At 43.3% G+C, this 25,421-nt stretch overlaps 1 protein-coding gene across 1 annotated transcript in view; it reads right to left on the reverse strand.

The window, feature by feature from the left end:
• MCF2L2 (MCF.2 cell line derived transforming sequence-like 2) overlaps window positions 1-25,421 on the reverse strand; it is a 247,265-nt gene that overhangs the window by 191,068 nt on the left and 30,776 nt on the right. The window contains exons 2-3 of the mRNA XM_054479976.2: window positions 19,637-19,720; window positions 9,215-9,329 (exon numbers count right to left, since the gene is read on the reverse strand). Coding sequence (XP_054335951.1) covers window positions 9,215-9,329; window positions 19,637-19,720 — 199 coding nt within the window. The remainder of the gene's footprint in view (window positions 1-9,214; window positions 9,330-19,636; window positions 19,721-25,421) is intronic.

Genomic DNA, 25,421 nt, shown 5'->3' on the forward strand with positions numbered 1-25,421 from the left:
TCTTGGTCTCACTGACTTCAAGAATGAAGCCACGGGCCCTCGCGGTGAGTGTTACAGCTCTTAAGGTGGAGCGTCTGCACTTTCTTCCTTCTGATGTTTGGATGTGTTTGGAGTTTCTTCCTTCTGGTGGGTTCATAGTCTCGCTGGCTCAGGAGTGAAGCTGCAGACCTTTGCGGTGAGTGTTACAGCTCTTAAGGCAGCGCGTCTGGAGTTGTTCGTTCCTTCTGGTGGGCTCGTGGTCTTGCTGGGTTCAGGAGTGAAGCTGCAGATCTTTGCGGTGTGTTACAGCTCATAAAAGCAGCGTGGTCCCAAAGAATGAGCAGTAGCAAGATTTATTGCAAAGAGCGAAAGAACAAAGCTTCCACAGTGTGGAAGAGGACCAGAACGGGTTGCCCCTGCTGGCTCTGGCAGCCTGCTTTTATTCTCTTATCTGGCCCCACCCACATCCTGCTGATTGGTAGAGCCCAGTGGCCTGTTTTGACAGGGCGCTGATTGGCGCGTTTACAATCCCTGAGCTAGATACAAAGGTTCTCTACATCCCCCTCAGGTTAGTTAGATACAGAGTTTGGACAGGCAGGTTCTCCAAGGCCCCACCAGAGCAGCTAGATACGGAGTGTCGATTGGTGCATTCGCAAACCTTGAGCTAAATACAGGGTGCTGATTGGTGTGTTTACAATCCCTGAGCTAGACACTGGCCCGGGTGCTAAGTCCCTCATTGCCCAGGGCCGGCAGGGCCGGCTGGCTGCTCCGAGTGCGGGCCCGCCAAGCTCACACCCACCCGGAACTCCAGCTGGCCCGCAAGCGCCACATGCAACCCCGGTTCCCGCTCGCGCCTCTCCCTCCACACCTCCCTGCAAGCTGAGGGAGTGGGCTCTGGCCTTGGCCAGCTCAGAAAGGGGCTCCCACAGTGCAGCGGTGGGCTGAAGGGCTCCTCAAGTGCCGCCAAAGTGGTAGCCCAGGCAGAGGAAGCGCCGAGAGCAAGCGAGGGCTGTGAGGACTGCCAGCATGCTGTCACCTCTCAAATCTATACACGTAAGATGTCCATTAGTCATTCCGGAAAGGCAGGACATCTCCATGGGTGAGGGGAGTTTCCATTTCATAGGTAGATAAGAGAAAAAGGTTGCATTCTTTTGAGTCTCTGAGAAGCCTTTTTTTTTTTTTTTGAGACAGAGTCTCACTATGTCACCCAGGCTGTAGTGCAGTGGGGTGATCTCAGCTCACTGCAACCTCCGCCTCCTGGGTCCAAGCAATTCTCCTGTCTCAGCCTCCCAAGTAGCTGGGATTACAGGCGCATGCCACCATGCCCGGATAATTTTTCTTTTTTTTTTTTTTTAAGTAGAGATGGGGTTTCACCATGTTGGCCAAGCTGTTCTTGAACTCCTGACCTCAAGTGATTCACCCGCCTCAGCCTCCCAAAGTGCTGAGATTACAGGTGTAAGCCACCGCACCCGGCCTCTGATTAGCCTTTTACACAATACACAATTTACATGTGAGAAGAGGGTAGAGAAATAGTCACTTATGCCTCAGTTTGGCTTAGTGAAACAGTAGGGCAGAGGAAGCAATCAGATAGGCGTTTGTCTCACAGGGGCAGAGGGATAACTCTGAGTACTGTCCGTCTTTTTTCCATAAGGAATTCCTTGTGGGCAAATTGTGAGGGAGGTATATAGTTTTTTTATCTTTAGGGAAGTATATAGTTTTTTTTATCTTTGAAGCTATCTTCTTTAGGAATAAAATGGGAGGCAGGTTTGTCTGCTGCACTTCCCAGCTTCACTTCCCTTTGGCTTAATGATTCGGGGGTCCTGAGATTTATTCTCCCTTCACACTTCGTAATAGTAAGAGGCCCAGATTGCACTCACTTCTCTGGTGAGGCTGGTTTCTAAAGCTGAGTAGTTGTTATAATCCCACTGAGTCTTTCAATACAAAGGAGTAAGTCTCATCACAATTCACAGGCCAAATAATAACACTATTCTCCTATTCCTTCCTAGAGTACTAATATCAGACCGCATTTTACGCCACTTATCATAAAAGAGGACACAACGAACACCAAAGACTATTCATCACACTGTATGTGAGGAAAATGAATGTAGAAAAATTATTCTAACTTAAATAGGTCCCTCAACAGATTCCGTATAGAAAAGTCCTTTAGAAATAGAAACAATCCCAGCCTGGCCAACATGGTGAAACCCCGTCTCTACTAAAAATACAAAAATTAACCGAGCATAGTGTCACGTGCCTGTAGTCTCAGCTACTCGGGAGGCTGAGGCAGGAGAATCACTTGAACCCGGGAGGCGGAGGTTGCAGTAAGCCAAGATCGCGCCACTGCACTCCAGCCTGGGTGACAGAGTGGACTCGGTCTAGAAAGAAAGAAAGAAGAAAGAAAAGAAAAGAAAAGAAAAGAAAAGAGGGAGGAAGCGGGGGAGGGAGGGAGGGAAGGAAGGAAGGAAGGGGAAGGGAAGGGAAGGAAGGAAGGGGAAGGGAAGGAAGGAAGAAAGGAAGGAAGAAAGAAAGAAGGAAAGAAAGAAATAGAAACAATAACAAAATTAACCACTGATATGAAATACTGCTCTTGTACCATCTAATAAAAGTACTTTCTCCAATCCATTTCTAATAATGAACCCAGAACTGGGAGTTAAAATAAGGAAACTGAGTAGAGAAACACAGTGATAAATATCCATGCTTAGTTATACAAATGTTGATTTGTAGGACCAACAACTATGATTGAAAAGCAGTTAAACTGTCCCATCCTTCAAGGACATTTTGTTAGGGAGGCAGGAGCTTAGGAGACCGAGGGTGACCCAAGTTGAGCTCCATCTCTGTGGCTCGGAATATTTTACTAATGCCTTTTCAGACCACCTGGCTCTACTCTGTAGCCACAGGTAACATGTTTTAAATGACAATATCTTGCATTCTGAGAAAGTGACCGCTAGGATTTATTGTGCTATTGTTATAAGCTGGACTGTGAAAACCACTAGTAGTACAATTTATATAGCAGATGGCACCTGATGGGCTAAAACTGGCTCTCAGCTGTTTTTGGAAACAGAATGGTGATGTGATAATGATTTCTGTGTATTTTTGAATATTTATTTATTTTAATACCATAAGATTCATGTGGGAAGGTTTGTAATTCAATAGTTCCTTATGTACAGTACTACACATAATTCACAAAGAAATTCCAGGGTCAAGGAAGCTCAAGAAATTGAATCTTTTTATATATTGATTTTAAGGAAAGAAATACAGAACTGTGATAGCAAAAATAAAGGACGTGGGAACAGCCCTCCCTCCGACTTTCAATTCCTGCACATTCACTGCCACCTCACTTTATCCGAAAGCTAAGTCGGATTCCAGGTTTTCTTCTTCACACCCCTCAAATGTCTGTTCTGTCTCACCATAGCTTCTCCCTATCCGCTCCTAGCACAGACACTGTCACCCCTGCCTGCACATGGGGATCACTGGTGAGATTTAGACATCACTGAAAACCCAGGTTTCACCCCCAGAAATCCTGATGTAATTCATCTGAATTATAGTCTGGACACTGGGAAATTAAAATCTCCCTAGGCAATCCTAAAATGCAGTTGAGGTTGAGAACCATTGTCTTAGCATGGCTTTGATAAGAAAAAGTTTTAAAATAAATCACGACGAGACCATCAAAACCAACATGAGGCCTGAATTCCACACAGAATACTCCATACACCAGACTTAGAGTAATAGGATACAATTTTAAGGCTCCTAAAACCAAGCGTCTTCCATAGCTTCTCCCTCTTCCTCCTTCCCAACCTCCACCAGTCCCCAGCACCTGTCTTCTTGTCCATCCCTTCCTATCCAGTTCTCATGCCATCATCCCTCTTCATTTTGCACCTGTCTCAGCGTAGAATCCTCTAATTGGTCTCCCTACCTCCTTTTCCTGCTCCCTCCAATCCATCCTGCACACCACCACCAGATCAATCTGCTCCTCACTCTGCTCCTCAAACCCTCTTGCAGGAAAATGGCCTCTTCCTGCTCACTGTGCCTCAACTCCTTAACTTGGGGGTAAAGACCTTGCCCAATCTGTTTCCAGCTCTTTCCAGCCCTCGTTTCTCAATACCATCTGAAAAGCAGCCTCACTCTGTTCTGGTCAACCGGGATGCTCTGTAATTCCCCAAATATGCTCTGTTGAAAACTTTGGACCCTGCGTTTGATAGAAATAGAAGCCAGGTCGGTCAGGCGCAGTGGCTCATGCCTGTAATCCCAGCACTTCGGGAGGCTGAGGCGGGTGGATCACAAGGTCAAGAGACTGAAACCATCCTGGCCAACGTGGTGAAACTCCGTCTCTCCTAAAAATACAAAAATTAGCTGGGCGTGGTGGCGCGTGTCTGTAATCCCAGCTACTCGGGAGGCTGAGGTAGGAGAATCACTTCGACCCGGGAGGCGGAGGTGGCAGTGAGCCGAGATCGCACCGCTGCACTCCAGTCTGGGAGATAAGAGTGAAATTCCGTCTCAAAAAAAAAAAAAAAAAAAAAAGAAAGGAAGGAAGAAATAGAAGCCAGGTCATTTGCCCCAGACAACCTAGCTAGTGAGCAATAAGATCTGGATTTCAATCCAGGTTTGGGCTGTGTGCAAAGGTCTTCAACACTATGCTATTCTCTCTCTGGAATGCTCCCTTCTATATCTATCTGTAGAAACTGTACCAGTCCTACAAGGACATTTTGTTAGGGAAGCAGGAGCCTAGGAGAGCGAAGGTGACACAATTTTAAGTTCAGCTCCATCTTGAGACTAACAAGGCACATTCCTTGCCAACCAGGACCCATGGTCATAAATATGTTTATGGTTGAGAAAACAGCCTAAGGATACTACAACAACAGAAAGTCCAGATGTCCCAATGCCATAACAATATATGTTTTCAAAAAATTATAGTTATGCTTTGATGTTCTCACACACTAAAATGTCAAGGACAGTTTTCTTTAAATCAATAGAATAATAAGTTTTGTCACACTGTCTGCTCATCCGCACATAGGCACAGCTTAGTTTAATCTTTATATAGACAAGACCCCCACATAAGAAAAACTTAAAGTCGATGCGTTCCTCCTTTTGCTTTCTGAGGGCGCCCTACTCTTTAACAGAGTAGTTTCTAATAAGCTTGCTTCTTTCACTGCAGTTTGTGACTCATCTTGACTTCTTTCCCACATAAGATCCAAGAACCCTCTCTTACGGGTATGGATTGAAGCCCCCTTTTTCCCTGAAGTTTTCCCTGTTTTTCCTGTCAAAATGACTTTCTGTCTTCTGAGCTCCTATAGCACTTTATTTACATATTTCACAAAATATATTGATAACAGAGTATCCTGCAGTCCGAGACATCGTCTTGAGGTTTTTCAGTCCTTTACAGCATCGTACACCGTACCCTACATGCTGTGGGCTCTCACAGAGGTCTGCTGAAGAATGAATTACTATGGGAAGCCTTTCTGTACCTGCCCAACCCACTCACAACGCAAGATCCTAATTAATTTCAGGCACAAAGATAACATTTTCCCAACCACAAGTATCCTGCCATTTTCCTATTCCAGTGTATCAATTCTTTTTTATTCCATCCACGAGCCCTCTGCCACCTGTCTATAAAACATTTTGCAATTGGGAAGGACTCTGGTACTGGATAACTATGTAACATACAAAAAGATGCAAATTGTGATAAATAGGAGTCATAAAATGAAGAAGGGTGGTTTCATTCTTTGAAATCTGACATAGAAATTAGACATAGGTCCAAGTCAAGTTCCCCTTTCAGGCCTTCTCACCCTTTGTCTCCACTTTTTGTGGAAAGGAACAGGGGAGGGGAAGCAAGTAGTGTGAGCAAAAGCAGAAGAAGAAAGGCGAGGGGAAGAACTGGCCAGACAGCCACTCTTTCCCGAAAGACAAACAGCATTCTAGGAAAAGAAAATATTCCCTAGGTCACAAGAAATTGTACCAGGAGCCTACAGTAGAACAAAGAAATCCAAAACAGAAGCCCCTGTTTGATCTCCTCATCTCCATCTGTGAGATAGGGGTGATAACCCTGCCTGCTTCTCGCCACACAGTCCGGGGGGCTGAGCTATCTTCAGCGTGATTTGGAAAAGGCTGCAAATGCAAAAGGAAAATCCTCCATTTAACTTAGCATTTGACTGTATCCCTGGGGATTAAGTAAAACTAGACATTGAACTTAAATATAAGGAGAATGGGGACAGGGGACACTCCTCCTATTGTCTACATCCCTGTTCACCCTCTTCCTTGCCGCTCCCACAGAAGAACTTGCTAAACTGATGGGATATTGTCCTGAAATGCCACTGGGCCAAAGACAGAGTTCAAGTTCAACTTCTTAAAACTCAGGTTGATAAAGGCAGGAATGAAGAGCTGGGGTTCCCCTCTCTCTGTCAGGGTCCCCCTTCTCACTGAAGGAAAGGAAAAACTTCACCACTATTGTCTTAGGGTCCTGGCTGGGTCCAAGAGTTAAATCGACAAAACATAGATTAACATGAGAAGAGCATAGAAATTTATTCATAAATGTTTTACATGGCACAAGAGCCCTCATAAAGAAATGAAGACCCAAAGAATCAGAGTCAGTTACTTATATATTGGATTGAACAAAGAATAATAAACTATGAAAATGTGACTAAATTATGTGGGGAAGCTTAAAAAATAGAATTTCTAACAAGGTCTGTGCAATATTCTCTAAGTTACCTTTCCTTCTAGTCCCTAGAGAGTGTCTTTCACATAGGAATTTCATCTTCTCCTCTTAAGAAACAGCACAAAGGTCAAAGTGATCTTCTTGTACCTGCTGTTTTTCAAGTGCTTTTAACTTAGTCAATATCCCAGAATGGCATTTTTAAATTTTTACTTTAAGTTCTGGGACACATGTACAGAACGTGCAGGTTTGTTACATAGGTATACATGTGCCACATTGGTTTGCTGCACCTATCAACCCATCATCCAGGTTTTAAGCTCCGCATGCATTATGTATTTGTCCTAATGCTCTCCCTCCCCTCGTCCCCGACCCACCTACAGGCCCCGGTGTGTGATGTTCCCCTCCCTGTGTCCATGTGTTCTCATTGTTCAACTCCTACTTATGAGTGAGTACATGCGGTGTTTGGTTTTCTGTTCCTGTGTTAGTTTGCTGAGGATGATGGCTTCCAGCTTCATCAATGTCCCTGCAAAGGACATGAACTCATTCTTTTTTATGGCGCATAGTACAGAATAGCATATTTTAACCCCTTCATTACGTTAGTTTGCTGAGGATGATGGCTTCCAGCTTCATCAATGTCCCTGCAAAGGACATGAACTCATTCTTTTTTATGGCGCATAGTACAGAATAGCATATTTTAACCCCTTCATTACCCTACAACAAATACCATTTGTTTGGAATGAATCATTATCAAAACTGAAAACTCTACCAACATTACTTTTGAGAACCAACCATGTGTTGGGCACTGTGCTAGGGCTGGAGATTTTAAAAAAGAAAGAGAAGAAAAGCAAAGCATTGGCCCCTACTCTTAAGAAGTTCACAGTCTACTGGGAGAGACAGAAATAATTTCCATAGACAAATAATTTCCATAGGCAAAGGTAAACCTCGGGGTTCTGTGGAAATTTAAAAAAAGATTCTGTGAAAGCAGAACTGGGGTGAGGGAAGGTTTCATCGAAGAGATGAGGTCAGAGTTGAGGGTTGATGAATGTGTATGAGTCAGGCCTAGAAGAGGGGCAGAGGTGTCCCGCAGAGAAACACCTGAGCAAAGCCGTGAGACAGGTGTGGTGTCTTTCCCTCACAGCAACAAAGGATTCCCCACATCCTTATATCTGCATTAACGTGTGGCATATGGCAGTGGCAAGGAGGGGGAAAGGAGGAAATTGATGAAATATATTTAAGTACTAACTTTGAAGAAACGCATTCAAAATAAATCCATAACCTTCTCTGAAGAAAGAAGATGGGCAAAAGAAAAAACTAAAGAAAAAGGTGTAAAAGAAAAAATATATTTTTCAAGTGGGTTTGGTTAAAGCAATCAACTTCCTAATCTCCACAAGTGGTATCAGACTCCAGGCGGCCTCTCAGTCACAAAGCTGCTGTTTACCTCTAAATCATAGAAGGCAGATGGAAAGCAGGCAAAATACCACACACCTGGCCACTGTGTACATTCTAAACCACACCATAGTCAAGGGAGGGGTGGGGGCTCATAAGCAATGCAAACCCATGGAGGGAAGGCCTTTCCCAACCAAGTCTTCTCTGCTGGAGGTGGACACAACACTGCCTAAGGAGGGGGTTTGGACCCCGCTCTGCCCCTGTCTGTGAAATGGTGGTGACCAACGTGGACACTGCCCACACTCCATCCCCTTGAAGACCTGGGCGCGTACCGATTTAAGCGGCATAAAGAGTTGAGGCCCAGGCTGGAGAGGTTGGAAGGAGAAGATGCCAGAAAGCATTTCTATCATGGGCTCGGCTACAAGCACAGTTTTTTTCCCTAGCCTTGTAGTTTCCTTGCTCTGTGCCTTAGCTTCTCCATCTGACAATGACAATGACAACAATCTGCCCCTAATTTTCTTATTTAGGAGAGAGAAATCACTCCTGACACAGTTGGAGTTCCTTAAACAAGGGTCATGTGTCCTAGACAACGCGACCCAGGAAGCCAGAATAACCTTTAGCTAAAGCAACAGCCTAGGCCGGGCACGGTGGCTCAAGCCTGTAATCCTAGCAGTTTGGGAGGCCGAGGCAGGCGGATCACTTGAGGTTAGGAGTTCAAGACAAGCCTGGCCAACATAGTGAAACCCCTCTCTGCTGAAAAAAAGAAAAAAAGAAAAAAAAATTAGCTAGAAATTGCTTGAACCCAGGAGACGGAGGTTGCAGTGAGCAAAGATCGTGCCACCGCACTCCAGCCTGGGCAACAGAGCAAGACTCCATCTCAAAAATAAAAAATAAAAATAAAGCAATAGCCTAAGGAACAAAGGCAACACAGCTGCTCAATCAGTTTTCCATCCACCCGACCATGTTTATTCTGTCCCTCCTGTGTGTACAAGAGAGTCAAAACTGAGGCTTGTTTGTCATTGTTTTCCAGTCCCTTTCCACATTCCTTGTTCGTGACTGATGGGTGACAGAAGCCAGCTGGGTTATTATGCATACCAGGGTAAACTGTGCTCGTGGAAGTATATGTCTCAACCCAGCCCTGCCCCATGGGAAGTGTGGAATAAAGCCAGAGCCTAAGGCGGCAGGACACTGTGCTCGGCTCACCTGGGGATGCTCGTCAGGTAGGTCATGACATTCAAGAAGTCTTCATCTGGGATGTGTTTGAACCCCGAAAACTCTGGGAATGTGATGATGGGGGCGCCATCCTCCCCTCGGCCTCCTGCAACAAACACAGGTGGTCAAGACGTTAGAAAATGTTGTCCTGTCACACCTCTGCAGGGAAGTTAGGCGAAAGAATATCGGTCACCTCTTTTCCTACCTATATTATCTCAGACTAGAATTTGGGAGAAGTTAACACAGTTATTTTGAACAAGTCTCTCTTCTCATTCATGCTGGTTCCATGGCATTGTAAGAATTCAAATTTTTGAGTCCTTTGAAGAGAGTTACTGTGTAAAAGGTAATACTGATTTAATTATTCAGCATAGGCAGAACAGTAAATAATGCCAACACAAATATGTAATATTGCTCTTCATTTTTGTAGTCAGTAAATGTCAAAAGTAATATTGCATGGTGGTTAAGAGAGTTAATGCTAAAATCAGACAGCCTGGTTCAAATCTGCTTTGCCACATTGTTGCTATATGATTTTTGGCAAGATATTTAATGTGTTTATTTCATATTTATATATATGTATATATATAGATATATATGGCCTACCATTTTATTATATAGGAATAATGCTTGTACCTACGTGGTAAGGTATTGTGAGGATTAAGTGACAGCACAAATGAGAAGCATCTTAGCAGGGTGCTTAATATATAAAACTGCTCAAAAAATGGTGACCATGATTATAATTATTATTATTACAAGGAAGCAATAATCAGCTTTCTGTCAAGAATTTATAAATAGCAATTTAAGATATTCCTGTGAAAGTAAAAATATGAAAATTCACATTTAATTCAGAACAGAGACCACCAAATTCAATAGATTCTATTTCCCAGTCCCCTTGCAGCTACATGGAGCCATTTGACTAAGTTCTAGCCCCACAGTCCCCAAACTGCGCTGCCGGCAAGCAGGGAACCACAGTAAACTCATGGGGGCACTGTGACTATTTTAAATTTTTGAGGGAAACACAGTGACAGTTGACATCTGTCAGACACCATATGCACTACTACTGGCTTGAGGTAGTTCCCTATTTCTTTTTCCTTTTTTTGAGACAGAGTCTCCCACTGTCACCCAGGCTAGAGTGCAGTGGTGCAATATCGGCTCACTGTAACCTCTGACTCACAGGTTCAAGCGATTCTCCTGCCTCGGCCTCCTGAGTAGCTGGGATTACAGGCATGCACCACCATACCCAGCTAATTTTTGTATTTTTAGTAGAGACGGGGTGTCACCATGTTGGCCAGGCTGGTCTCGAACTCCTGACTTTAGGTGATCCACCCGCCTCGGCCTCCCAAACTGCTGGGATTACAGGCATGAGCCACCACGCCCGGCCCCGGTAGTTCCCAGTTTCAACATCAAATTGCATTATATTCTTGTAGATGGTGTTGCATCTTTATAAAGCTGGGGGTTTGGTACTTGCTGGAATAAAAAGCAAAAACAGTATGAAAATCAATGTGGAACAAGACATAAAGGTGGTGATATCTAGTTTGATTGCACGGTTTAAGATAGTTGTAGTTATTTAAGAATAAAAATGAGAGAAAAAATAATATTTTAATTTATATGTATTATTTTTTCAAACAGCTACTAAGTTGTTGGGACATAGATACATATTAAGTTGTCTGACATGTTAGTTATTGTTTTTGGCCTAGGGGGGCCATGAAAAAAAGACTGAGATACTAAGGCGCAGAGAATTGAGAGGGTTTGGGAACCTCTGCCCTAGCCAGTGGTATAGGAGCTTAAGCTGCATGCACCTACCAACTTATGTCCTTGAAGAGAAACCACTTAAAGAGGAATCATGGCTCTCAAGGCAAGGCCAACTACAAATGACCGAATGTATTCAACATATCTGAGACAGACATATCAGTGTGGGGTGTGGTTAGCGGGGATTGTGTGATTAATGAGGATGTGTGGTCCACGAAGAAACTACAGAAGAGGAGGACTCAGAGGAGCAAAGGCGGGCAGTGTATAGCCAATGCTATCCTAAGGAGAGAGGGCCAGCCCACTCTGAGAGTCCAACCCATGTTACCAGTCTATCTGATGATACCACTGTAAGATCATCCAGTCAACTCTCTGGTGCTGACTCCAAGCCTGATAAGAATCTTCTGTTTATAATCTGATTTTCCATGTAAATTGTAAATTTGTTTCAAGAAAAGGAATGTGTTATTGAGCAAATGTAAGTATATTATGTAAAGAATAAGCGCTGTGGTTTTTCTGCATGAGTCTCTTGTGAGTATTGTTAATATGGGTCTTAGGTGCTCAGAAACCAATTGCTGTGGAATGAAACCATGTGAGATTTGTCTGGATGATCAGTCATCCCTCCCCAGAAGGTACCTCTTTATTAATCCTATATGTTTACTCTAAATTTCCAAAAATGAAATCTACAGATTAGATGTTTATCAAGACAAGTATATTGAACTACCTCATTACAGTGACTGATGAGGATATTAACAGCTTTCATCTAATAATATTCTTCCTCTTTGCAGTTTCACAACTATGGGAAGTTTCAGAGAAATGTGCATTCAGAGAATTTGCGTCTTTAAAAAGCTAAATTTAGATGCATTATAACACTGTAGTAATTGCATAATCAACATTTGCTGAGGGACTGGCTAAAACATTTCAAGGAACTAAAATACCCTAAAATATTCACTAGAATGTGATTATGCCATTTAATTTTACCTTTTATTTATTATTATTATTATTATTATTATTAGATGGAATCTCACTCTGTCGCCCAGGCTAGACTGCAGTGGTGTGATCTCCGCTCACTGCAACCTCCGCCTCCCAGGTTCAAGCGATTCTCGTGCCTCAGTCTACCGAGTAGCTGGGATTACAGGCACACGCCACAATGCCCAGCTAATTTTTGTATTTTTAGTAGAGACGGGGTTTCACCATGTTGGCCAGGCTGGTCTTGAACTCCTGACCTCAAGTGATCCGTCTGCCTCGACCTCCCTAAGTGCTGGGATTACAGGCGTTCAGCCACCACACCCGGCCAATTTTACCTTTTTATAGTTGACTGTATTAAAGCCATCCCCATCTAAATGAAAAAAGGTGAAGTTTTCTTCTATCTTGGTTACTACCAATACTGAACAGCAGAGAGGCCCTAAGGTTAACTGTGGACACTCACCTACTGTTGAATATTAGTCTTAAGAGGCAGAAGCATCAAGGAAACAGAGCTAGACTTAACAACTGTGGGGCAACCCACAACATGGCATCTAGTGCCACCTTCTGAGGAAACGCGGTAATGCAATAGGGAGAAAGTGATTATTCCAAAGTCCAATGCATTCCTTGAATGCAAGGAATACAAACAACCCCAAATTATTTGGTACTAAGTAAAATGATAACTTAAAATAAACTTTACTCCTCCTACTATGATTTTGTACCTTTTCATTAAGTGAAAGACAACTAGTTTTAGTGCAGAAAACATTAAGTGCTTGGGGTACAGAAGGTGATTGCTGAAAGGGCCCTGGTGATAGCTGGCATGAAGGCTTCAGACACAGGTGAATTGAGAATACGGGAAATCCTACAGGAAGATGGCAAAGACCAATGATGGGGAAGGGTGCAAAGCATCTTCCTACTGCTCTTTGCCTTCCAGTATCTATTTTCCGTTTCTCCTCCACACAAGATTTTAACTGGGGAAATGGCAGAACCATTTCCTGGGAGGCACTTTGGAAATCTCAGGGCCTAGGATATTAAATGACCCATTCTCCGTAATAAAACAAAGAATTGCCCCACATGCTACGTGACTTCCAAGTGTCTTACCAGAGGCTTAATTTAAGTGAAAAATCCATTTAAAATGCTCTGAACCCAGACTCTGTTTTTACAAATAATCATAAAGAATTTTTATATTTATTTATTTATTTATTTTTATTATTTTTTTTTTTTTGAGACGGAGTTTCACTCTTGTTGCCCAGGCTGGAGTGCAATGGCACGATCTCGGCTCACCACAACCTCCGCCTCTCGGGTTCAAGCGATTCTCCTGCCTCAGCCTCCCAAGTAGCTGGGATTACAGGTATGCACCACCACACCCGGCTAATTTTATATTTTTAGTAGAGATAGGGTTTCTCCATGTTGGTCAGGCTGGTCTCTTAACTCCCAACCTCAGGTGACCCGCCCACCTCGGCCTCCCAAAGTGCTGGGATTGATTACAGGCGTAAGCCACCACACCCGGCCAAGAATTTTTTTTTTTAATCTTAATAAAGTCACTCCAGGTATCTGATCACCCCACCACATCCCAGCATTTGCACCCATCACATTTTTGGTGACTCCAAATTGAAGGGCAAGCACCTCTTTCATTATTCTCATGTAGCTAGCCATGCATGTGGAAATACATACTATTGAAAGATATGTTACTTTACTATAATTAGTTTCCTTTGATTTCTCCTTTACAGTTCCTTATATTTTATTTTTTAATTTTTAAAAATATGTGCATAGGTAGGTGTGGCTGTTCACCTAAGTTTTCCCTTCCTGGGCACATAGCTACACTACATTTCCCAGCTTCCCTTGCTGTTAAGTTTGTTCAAACGACTGTGACAAGTTCAAGTCAATGGAATGTGCTGTATGCTATCTCTGAGCTGAGAATTTTAAGAAGCACTATGCTCCTTCCATGTTCTCTTAGCCTGTCTGCTCCCCAGACACACATAAGAAGAAGGCTGCAATATGCATAACAACAATAAGAACCAGAAACTCAAAGGAGCATTCCTGAACCTCCACATAGAGAAAAGTTGTCTGCTGACCAGGAACTTACATGCAGAACTGGTAAAAGAGTAAGAACTTAATTTCTGTTATGTGTGTTTTGAAACCGCCTTTTCAAAATCATGACTGAGACAGTGAAAGAGATCTAACTTAACCCACTCCATCTTGCTTCTAACATCCAAGCTGTCCTTGTTCATTCCTGGGCATAGGCTGAACTAACTTTGGGAGAAATTTAGTTTAGTTTAAACAAACATGGTAACAGCCCTTTCCTAAAGCAGACCTCCTTCTTGCCTGGGGATTAGATTGCCTTTGTAGGACTAACATTAGCCACAAGATTAGAAATTATGGTTTAGGAGTCATGCAGCTGGAGGCTACAAGGTTCTGACCCTCCCTAAACTGCTCCTAGGATCAGTGCTTGAGATATTTTGCAGACCCTGCACTTGATAGATCAGCTGGCACCATCCAGATCAATAAATGGGTTTACCTGATCTATGGCCCCCACCCAGGAACTGACTAAGCACAAGAAGACAGGTCCGACTCCCTGTGATTTCATCTCTGGCCAATCAGCACTCCTGGCTCACTGGCTTCCCCCCACCCACCAAGTTATCCTTAAAAACTCTGTTCCCTGAATGCTCGGGGAGACTGATTTGAGTAATAACAAACCTCCAGTCTCCCACACAACCGGCTCTGCATGAATTACTCTTTCTCCATTGTAATTCCCCTGGTTCTGTCTGGGCAGCAGGCAAGGTGAACCCCTTGGGTGGTTACAGTTGGAGCTCTATACTCTTTGGAGCCTATTTGTTGTAGTTGTTGAGCCCACCCTTGCAGATGTAAGTTATAGTATCTATAAATTTCATGTTAGGATGGAAGAGGGCAATACAAATCATTTGTTATAAAAAGGAGATATTCAGTCAAACATGACTGAGAACCTTCCCTCTCACCTGCACTACCGAATCCAACAGCCACTAGACACATGTGACTATTAAGAACTTGAAATGTAACCAGCCCAAATTGAGATATGCTGTAAGTATAAAATACAAACTAGATTTCAAAGACTTAGAATAGAAAAGGTAAAATCCCAATAATGTTGAATATCAAGTACATGTGGAAATATTATTTTAGATATGGGTAAATTTAAAATATATAATGAAAATTCATTGTATCTGTTTATTTTAACCTTTTTAATATGGTTACCATAAAATTTTAAAGTACATGTGTGGGCCACACTGTATTTCTATTAAACAGTCCTGCTCTAGATATCGCCCCTTGGTTCTCACCTCCCAGGTTTCAGGTCACTAGCTCCATATGTAAGTTAGGAGTTGGGGCTCCAATCTCTTCCTTGGTTTGACATTCTCCATTGTTTCAGTTAGGAGCCTCCCACTCACCCCTGGGAGCCCTACCCTCCACCAAACCTGGGCTTCACCGGTGTGTATGAGGGGAAACTGGGGACTCTACAAGCCTAAGAGTGTTGAGCAGTTGATTTCTTCATCAGTTACTTTCGAAAGGATTCAAGCTGCCAAAAGAGACAGGCAGAGAAAGGGAGCAATGAGGGATAGAAAGTGAAAGAGAGAGATTCAGTTCACAATAATTCTAAGTGGGAAACAACCATCAAGATAAATATAAAAGGACAATTCCTTATAATTAAAGGAAAGGAGCTGTGGCAAACATTGATTAATGGCTAATTCACTCCCAATCCCCTTTTCCCTGACCACCATCTCCTGTGGCAGTTAGAACCCTAATTGCTTGCCTTCTGAGATTCTCTTGCTGCCAGGGAATGGCTGTGTGACAGAATTCTGCAATGAGACATAGCAGAAGGCAGCCAAGAGTTCCTACAAATGGAACCAAAGAAGCCAGCATTTTCCTTCTCCTTCTTCCTGCTTTGGACACTGACCTGATGTCTGGAATTGCAGCAGCCACCTTGAATCAAGAGTTGACAAATAAGAAGAAAACATCAAGAGAATCATAAAGATGTCAGCCTTAATGTCATCGAGCCACTGATCCAATACTAAGAGTTTCTATCGTCAGACCTTGTTATACAATTTAAAAAACAAACAAACAAGTCTCAGAGGCTAAGTTCCCTTGTAGTCAGATACCATGCTGAGCGAAACTTTTCTTCTTATAGATGGAAAAACTGGGGTTTGGAGCCACCTACTGGTTGTGTTGGAATGTGAACCCAGAATTGTCTGAGTCCAAAGCCCAGAGTGTTTCCACCACACTAACCTGCTTATACTCTCTTGTTTCCTAGCTAAGCCCTGAATTTAGAAATATCCCAAATTCACTGTGAACATGCAGGTGTCTTCCAACGTCAGAGCTACCAGAGGCCCCAGCCCTGGTCAATATCCAATTCCCGCTGGTGGCCCTGCTCACAGGCTTCGCATCCAGAGGCTGCAAACCACTGGGCCACAAATCTGGGTCAGGCTTCATGTAATGAGCGTCTGCTCTTCTACCAGCCGTGGGAACACATGCACAGCTCAGCAGACTAGGCAGCTAGGGCTGCATTGAGGAAAAGGCTCTATCCTCTCCTTCACAGCCTTCCCGGTTGACAGGGTCTCTGGCTCCTTCCAGAGATCAGTGAAATTGGTAGAAAATTTTGTAGGGATAATCTTTACCTTACTTGCCTGAATCAGGAAAAGGAAACTGCTGTGAGTTAGGGCTGAGGCTGCAGCTCTTAGGCTACCACAGCCATGGGAAAAGACCTAATTCGAGAGATTTCTGTTTTACAACAACAACTATACAGGCCCCCACAACAGCCTCCTTGCTGACACTTGCTGTTTCTGCCAGAAAAAGAGAGATGGTTAAAGATGAAAAGCAGGCCTCTGATTCCAAACAAAATGCTGACTCAGAGAGACCCACAGCTGCCGCTATTCTTGCAGACTTGCAAGGTTGTAATTACTATCACAGCGAATCCATGCTTCTCCTTCATAAGAAAGGCAAATTTGGGCCAGACACGCTGACTCACGCCTGTAATCCCAGCACTTTGGAAGACTGAGATGGAAAGATTGTTTGAGCCCAGGAGTTCCAGACCAGCCTGGGCAACATGGCAAAACCCCATCTCTACAAAAAATTTAAAAATTAGCTGGGCATGATGGTGTGCGCCAACGCCTGCCTGTAGTCTCAGTTAACTCAGGAGGCTGAGGTAGGAGGATCACTTGAGCCTGGGAGGTCAAGGCTGTAGTGAGCCAAGACTATGCCACTGCACCCCAGCCTGAGCAACACAGCGAAACTATGTCTCAAAAAAAAAAAAAAAAAGAAGGAAAAAAAGAAGACAAACTTAAATGGCAAAAGGAACTCAGAAATGAAGGGTTATCTTTATTATGGTCAAAGTACCTTGCTAAAGCAGAAGTGTCTTCTGCGCCCAGTGTGTGTTTCCACAGTTCTCTGTTCTACATTAAGGAGTGACAATTATCTCTATTCCTGACTCAATGGTGGCATTGTATACCATATTTATTGTGAGCATGACGTTGGTTCCTTATAAAAATTATCTTACTTGTAATAGAACCCCAAAATAAACATTTTATAGAACTATAAAAAGATACCAGAAAAAAAGAAAAACACTTATTCAGCAGTTGCAATACTAAGTGTTTTTCATACATTATGTCATTTAATCCTCAAAATTACTGGCTGGGTGTGGTGGCTCACGCCTGTAATCCCAGCACTTTAGGAGGCTGAGGCAGGTGGATCACCTGAGGTCAGGAGTTCGAGACCAGACTGGCCAACATGGTGAAACCCCATCTCTACAAAAACACAAAAATTAGCTGGGCATGATGGTGGGTGCCTATAATCCCAGCTACTCAGGAGGCTGAGGCAGGAGAATCACTTGAACCTGGGAGGTGGAGGTTGCAGTGAGGTGAGATCATGCTATTGCACTCCAGCCTGGATGACAGAGCAAGACTCCATCTCAAAAAAAAAAAAAAAAAAAAAAAAAAAAGAAGTTACAATAACCCCATCATACAGATGAGGAAACTGAGGTTTAGAGAAGTAAGCTGCCCAAGGTGATGCTGCTAGTAAGTACAGAATCCAAATTCATATCTGGAGCTGTCTGATACCAGTTTATGTTTTTTTCTACGTTGCCTCTAAGTCATAAGAACAGAAAGAAATGCTTCAATAATACTGAAAGGAGATAAATTTGGATCATAAATGTATTAATTAATCAGTCACTAGGCTGATCCCTGAGATGAGCCATTGTGTAATTATATATGCCAGAATCACGCACTGAGGCCTCAGAGCTTTAGTCTAAGGCTCTAGGAATCTACCCGACCCCAGCCTACCCTGTCGTCCATTCCAGACCTTGAGCTGCATGGTGGTCTCGGGGCCTTCTGTGGTAGGGCCACAGCAACAGTTTCCAGGAACCCAGAGGACAGACCCCATTCTGCCTTTTGTCTTGCGCAAGCCTAGACACAGCGGGAAGCTATGAGACTGTGACTTCCGGAGGCTGGTTAGGTCCTCCCACAGGGGCCAGTGGTGCCTCACTAGGCATTTGGGGAGCAGGGAGACCACCGGCCTCACAGAGTAGACCACAGGGACTTGGATATTTTTGTACTGAGCACCTTTCATGTTCCAGTCTCTGATCTAAGCATTGGCAATACAGACAGAAAGAAGAAAAAGGAGGACCCTGTATTTATGGAGCTTTCAGTGACTATGTGAGCAGTGACTCATATGGAGGAAAGACCAGAGAATTCCCCCAGAATGTCCTGGATTGTGTAAGATGTGGCCACCCAGGAGGCGATGCTGGGGTGGGGAGAAGTATCCCAATAATAACTGAGTTTACATCTTCTTCAAATCAGTGGGATGAGGAGCTTGGAGCAGATTAAATGTGATTTGGAGAAAAGAAAGAGATGTGACTTTTTTTTTTTAATATCCCATGTTGTAGAATAAAATTCATGCCAGCTACATATTCTCTCTGTGATGTAACTAAGATGGCTTTGTTGTTTTTTTCAGAACAGATGTAAAAGTTGAAAAGAGTAACTTGCCACTTTATCCCTCCATGTTGTATACTAAGGGCATCTAATGTTACCACTTCATTCTCCTAAGTTGGGTCTAACCACAATCTGGGGTTTGGCATGTACTTCTAGTTTTAGTAATTAAAGTCATGTCACCCTTGGCTGAGTAAATAAGAAAGAACACTATTCAAGTCATGATAGCCTTTCAGGGTTGTGTCTAGGCTCAAAAAATGCTAGACTTTTAGTCAGAACAGCCTCTCTTCATTCCCAATCAAATGCTTGATGGAAATCTCCTTAAATGAACTAAGAATAAAAGACAATTCTCCCGGAGAACAAACAACCTCAGCAACACTCAGGAACTCTTAGAACTAAGACCTTTGTAAGGCTGAATCTTGGAAGAACATCCAACAGGAACATTGGAAGAACATCATGGTGGCAGCTGATGTCAGTAGTTGTCTCTTTTTCTTTCCTCAAAATCTTTTCAGCTCTGTTATTTACAACCACAAAGAAATGGGCTCCTTTGGGAAAGATCAGATTGCACTGAACAGCAAAGGGAATAATATATATGAGATCCCACCCTCTTCTGGCAGGATAGGTCTCAGCCTGCTCTAGTCCCGGGTGAAGCCTAAGGGGTGAGTGAGATTTGAGTATAATATTCCTCAAGGTTCAAGAGGCTGGGCCTTCCCTTCAAGACCCCCCATCAAAATCTGGAAATGCAAATGAATGTGCCCCTTACCTGAAAGAATGGCAAATTGTCTGTGAAGTTGTTCTATTATCTCCACTGCCATCAAGGGCCTGACTTCCTGCTGCATAATTTCATCTGCACAAATGAAATACAAAGTGGGTTAGTTAAACATGTGCAAATTACAAGAAGAAATTAAAAAGAAACAAAGACAAGTTGTACTATTGGGAAATCTGGGACTTATCAAGAGATGGTTCTGGCACATCATTCCCTTGAGAACTTGATTTCTGAGATCCAGGGCTGTATCTGGACTTGTGTGCTTTGGAGCTTATGCATCTGAGTGTGGAACACATTTCTAGAGCCCCTACCAAGGCTTTGGGAGGGACCAATACAAGGAAAGAACCCTGAAGTTTAAGCTTTGGAATCCTTCAACCTGGGCTGAAGAGAGGAAGGCATTTTCATGTTATCTCTGCCTAAGATATTATCTTCATTCAACTATTTCCCAGGGAATCTTAAAGAATAAACTGGTGGCTGGGTACTGAGGCCGAGGCGGAAGGACTACTTGAGGCCAGAAGTTTAAGACCAGCCTGGTCAACAGAGTAAGATCTTGTCTCCACAAAAAATTTAAAAATTAGCCAAGCATGGTGATGTATGCCTGTGGTCCCAGCTACTTGGGAGGCTGAGGCAGGAGAATCTCTTGAGTCTAGGAGTTTGAGGCTGCGGTCACCATCCTCAGTTTGAGGCTGAATGTATGAAAAAGCGTTTTTCATATATTATGTCATTTAATCCTCAGAATTACTGGCTGGGTGTGGTGGCTCACCATCCCCACGCCATCTCATTTTTCAAATGACAACATGGAGACCCAGAGAGATCCTGAACTTGCCTGTGGTTACACAACAAATAACTAGAGCTCGGATCACCTGACGCTAAGAGGGCAAACCTCAGCCATGCATGATAGAGCTCCCAGACCCTTGGCCTTGAGTTGCAAAGGCTCCTGCAACCCTGAAAGGCTGACTAGTGTCATGGGAATCTAAGGTTTGCCCATCCCCCCATCCCCCGACAGAGACCTTTCTCACCAGCCTCCTGTGGCTATCAAATGAACAGGACTAAAATTCATAATTTGTTTTTCTAAGAAGAGCAATGAGCTGCTTTGCTTTTAGTGCAGGTTTTGCTGAGAGTGCTTGGTCTCCAGCCAGGAAGTGATATGGTTATCCTTGAAGTCTTCCTAGCAAAGGAGCCAAATGACCCAACCTGGCCAGCTGCAACAGATCATGAGGCTTTCTCAGACTCATCCTCTGACTCGGCATGGAGATGACTGCAGATACACCCAGACTTCAGTTGCCTGACACTTGCGGGCCTGTTGGAATAGGGCATGCTCTGTTCTGCCCCCAGTAAGGTACACTTATGCTCTATACCAAAAGAGACACAAAGACCGCCCTGGGGCTGGCAGGCCCTGCCTCCCACTCCTGTATAGGTAGGTAGGGGAGGAAGTACAAGAAATCTTTGGTTCTAAAAGAACACCTCCACTGCAATGGGAAAGGACCTGCTTCAGATTCAGACAGCCTTGCATGCAAAGGCCCTTTCTGCCATCTTCTAGATAGGCGATCAGGGCAAGTACACTCTGAGTCTCAGTGTTCTCACCAGTAAAAGGGTTTTTCCTTCTCCCAGGAACAGGTGAACAGAACTGTGACCCACCAAGGCACTGGTGCCTGTTACACATCTGCCCTGGCCTCACAGAGGTCTGTGGAGGCTTCCTGCTTGCTCTTTGCCATTTTTGGCATGCATGGATTAGACAGAAACTTGTCTCTTTTTTTTTTTTTTTTTTTTTTTGAGATGGAGTTTCACTCTTGTTGCCCAGGCTGGAGTGCAATGGCACGATCTCAGCTCACCACAACCTCCACCTCCCGAGTTCAAGCGATTCTCCTGCCTCAGCCTCCCGAGTAGCTGGGATTACAGGCATGCGCCACCACGCCCGGCTAATTTTGTATTTTTAGTAGAGACAGGGTTTCCCCATGTTGGTCAGGCTGGTCTCCAACTTCCCACCTCAGGTGATCCGCCTGCCTCGGCCTCCCAAAGTGCTGGGATTACAGGTGTGAGCCATCGTGCCTGGCAGAAACTTGTCTCTTTGTTACTCATGTAAGGCAAAGAGAAGTGATAATTCAATTTCAACACGATGTCTATCCTGGGCAAACAAATACACTAGGGAAAAACTTGTCTCTTTTCTATCCTTGATAAGTACACAGAAGTGTGACTCTATTTTACCCTGGGCCCACAGTTCCAGAAATACAGACGGGATCAAAGGCCACACACAGCCTCCAGACTCTTAGGCGATGAAATAATAGTCCAGCTTGTCCCACGGGAATTCCACTGCAGGCAGCAAGCAATATCCCTGTGTTGCCCACTTCCCAGGCTGAGAGAGCAGCATGCGCTCTGGGGCCAGGACTTTTGCTAATGATTGGAGCCACCCTCCTTACAACAGAGGGCAGGAAATAGGGCTGATGATATCTCAACACTGTCTGACTGCTGCAACTGATAAAGGATAAAGGGCAGTGAAAGCCTTAGCCTCCCACTCTTGCTCTTCTGAAATTTCTGTCACATTATGATTTAAAAGATTCAAGTATGATCTCAGGGGAAAAAAAAAGAAAAAGAACTAAATAAATAAATACCTAGGTTAAGGGGGAAAAAGTACGGTCTGGCACAGAGAACAGCTGCCCCAAGTTTGGCAGACCCTGTGACATTACTGCTTTGCCAAGAGAATCAAGGGGACAGAAGGAACAGAAGGATCTGCCAGTTGATCAAACTAGATCTCAACAACTGAGTCTGCAACAATGCGTAACAAGCCATGAACCAGGATCTCTGCTCTCAGGCACTGTGTAACAAGACCCTAACTGTTAATAACATGAATAGGGCACCAGCTGTGAGCTGGACACTAACTTTGCATGTCACAGATTAACTGGTTGAATCAGTTGCACAATGACAGAAAAGCAATGTGCCCTAATACTCAAATCAACCTCTTCCAGCCCGCCCCACCCTCCTACCTCCACAACCAGACTAGACTTGACCACTGAGGAAACTCTGGACCAGAGGCTCAGAGACACCAGTTGCTGGGCTGGTACAAAAAGCCAGCCCATGGGGCATAATGCATTTCACTGCTCTGTTATATTGGCCAGGTCAGAAACAACACAAACATATTTCCTTCTTTTACTGGGTCCTGTGCTATAGCGATGCTTAACCTGCCCCATAACAGTGACTTTTATCTTATCCATAACGAATAATGAAGTAAAGGCTTTTGAAAGCAGACAGAATCATTGTTTAGAAGGAAATTTAAAGATTTTAAAAATCAAGAACACTAGAAAATGTCCAACTTCCTAGTCATCAACAAATGAAACTTAAACAGCAACAGAATATCTCATTTCATCCATAAAATAATTGAGATTCTAATACACAATGCTGGGGTTATATTGGAAAATCAGTACTTCTGCATAACCTCAGGGAGTGAAGCAGGTAGCATCCTCTTGGAAAGTAGTTTCTCAATCTTTTACCTGATGATTATTGAGCACTTATGTGGTCGATTCCATACCAGATACTTTATATATGTGACCTCATTTAATCCTCAGAACCACTCTAAGGGTGATATTGAACTAGATTTGAAGTAGCTTGTCCAGGATCATGCAGAGCCAGAACTTGAATCCAGCTCATTCTGACCTCCAAAGCCCAATGTCTTAACCATTACAGTCATTAAAATTTCCATAATATTTTAGGCACTCATCCTATATCTGAAAATGTATCATGAGAACATAATAAAAACTTTATATGTAACGGTGTAGACTGTAATATTTTTACCAGAGTGAAAAAATGGAACCAATCATTATACAAGTATAAAGACCACATCCATCAAAAAAGATTTAAGATACAATGTCAAGGACACAAAAATCCTACAAGTGGTGAGATTATAGGCAGATTTTAAAAAAGAAAGAAAAAACCAAGCGTGTGATATGTTTATGCACATTATGTGTGGGCGTATGAGAAAAGAATATACGAAACAGTTGTGTTAAAGTGATGGAATTATATGTGGTTACCCCTTTAGTTTACATACAGAAAAGTGTGCACTGGTAGCCTTTATTTTTTATGCTATTGGTACTTTATTGAAGTATAATTTACATGCAATACAATGCACAAAGCCTTAAGCATACAGTTTGAGGAATTTTGACAAATATACACTGATGTAACCATCAAACAGATCAAGAAATGGAATATTCGGTGGGGTGCAGTGGCTCACGCCTGTAATCCCAACACTTTGGGAGGCCGAGGTGGGAGGATCACCTGAGGTCAGGAGTTTGAGACCAGCCTGGCCAACACAGTAGAACCCTGTCTCCAATAAAAATACAAAAATTAGCCAGCGTCGTGGCACGTGCGTGTAATTCCAGCTACTCAGAAGGCTGAGGCAGGAGAATCGCTTGAACCTGGGAGGCGGAGGTTGCAGTGAGCTGTGATCATGCCACTACACTCCAGCATGGGCAACAGAGCAAGATGTCGTCTCAAAAAAAAAAAAAAAAAAAAAAGAAATGGAATATTTCCCTCCCACCACCTCCAGAGAGTTCCTTGTGACACCCCCTGCCCAGACCCTCACTTTGGAGGGCTCAGTATCTCACACCCTACCCCCATGAACATATGTATTAAAGAACACTTGGCTGCCCTGGGTACTCGGCTGCCCTGGGCACTCATGGTCCAGTGCTCAATGCTGGCAGGTGCACATAGCCCTGGAAATCTACTCTTTTAATGCTGCTCAGACCCAGGGAAATACTCCACAGCTCTTGGTCTATGTCCTCAAAAGAAAATGCGACCGCATCCAAATGCTAGGGTGGTTTGTGGGTTGCGTCACTGCTGTCATCAGGGACACACACTGCTTCAGAGTGCAGGGAGGATTTGAACTGCGGAAGTGCTTAGATAAGAGAGAAAACAAATGAATTAACTTGAGAAATCCTTCCTCTCACATAGCATGATGCTGTAGATTCTTTGGTAATGACATAGCCAGTCCAATAGAACCAAGCATCAATGCTCTTACTTTTCTTTTGGTAATTCATGAAGCAAATATACTCAAAGTTTGAACTTGTTAAACACAATTACATTTTACTTAGATCACATTGACTTTAGATCACTGTTCTCAGCAGTTCAAAGTGAAAATCTCGCTATACCAACACTGATTTTGCTGACATGAAGGCAAGAAAAAATGTATTTTATGGAATAAGTAATGACTTATGGATTCTGTATATATTTATTATTAATTCACATATCACTGGCCCATAAACAGTAAAGTCTGTTGGCTGGAAATGGTGTGTGGACAAAACAACAATAATAATTATTATTATTGTATATTCAGTATACATGCAATAATATGGTATAGTATGATGAGATGAGAAAGGAGGTTAGACAGAGAAACAGAGGAAGACAGAAACATGGAGAAAACCATGTGAAGATGGAGACAGATATCAGAACGATGCAACCACAAGCCAAGAAATAGCTAGAGCCCCCAGAAGCCAGAAGAGACAAGAAACTGAATCATCCCCAGAGCCTCCAGAGAGTGGCCCTATCAGCACCTTGATGGTGGACTTGTGGCCTCTAGGACTGTGAGAAAAATTAATTTCTATTGTTGTAAGCCATCAAGTTTTGTGGTCATTTGTTACAGCAGACACAGGAAACTAATATAATAGGCATAGACTGAAAACAGACAATTCATAGAAGAAATATAGCCAATAAATTTATATCGAAACATGTTTAACCACAAGTCTGAGTCTGTTCTTGCTGCTATAACAAAATACCTTCGACTGGGTAATTTACA

Source organism: Pongo pygmaeus, chromosome 2 (genome assembly GCF_028885625.2).
Source record: "Pongo pygmaeus isolate AG05252 chromosome 2, NHGRI_mPonPyg2-v2.0_pri, whole genome shotgun sequence".
NCBI classification, from domain to species: domain Eukaryota; kingdom Metazoa; phylum Chordata; class Mammalia; order Primates; family Hominidae; genus Pongo; species Pongo pygmaeus.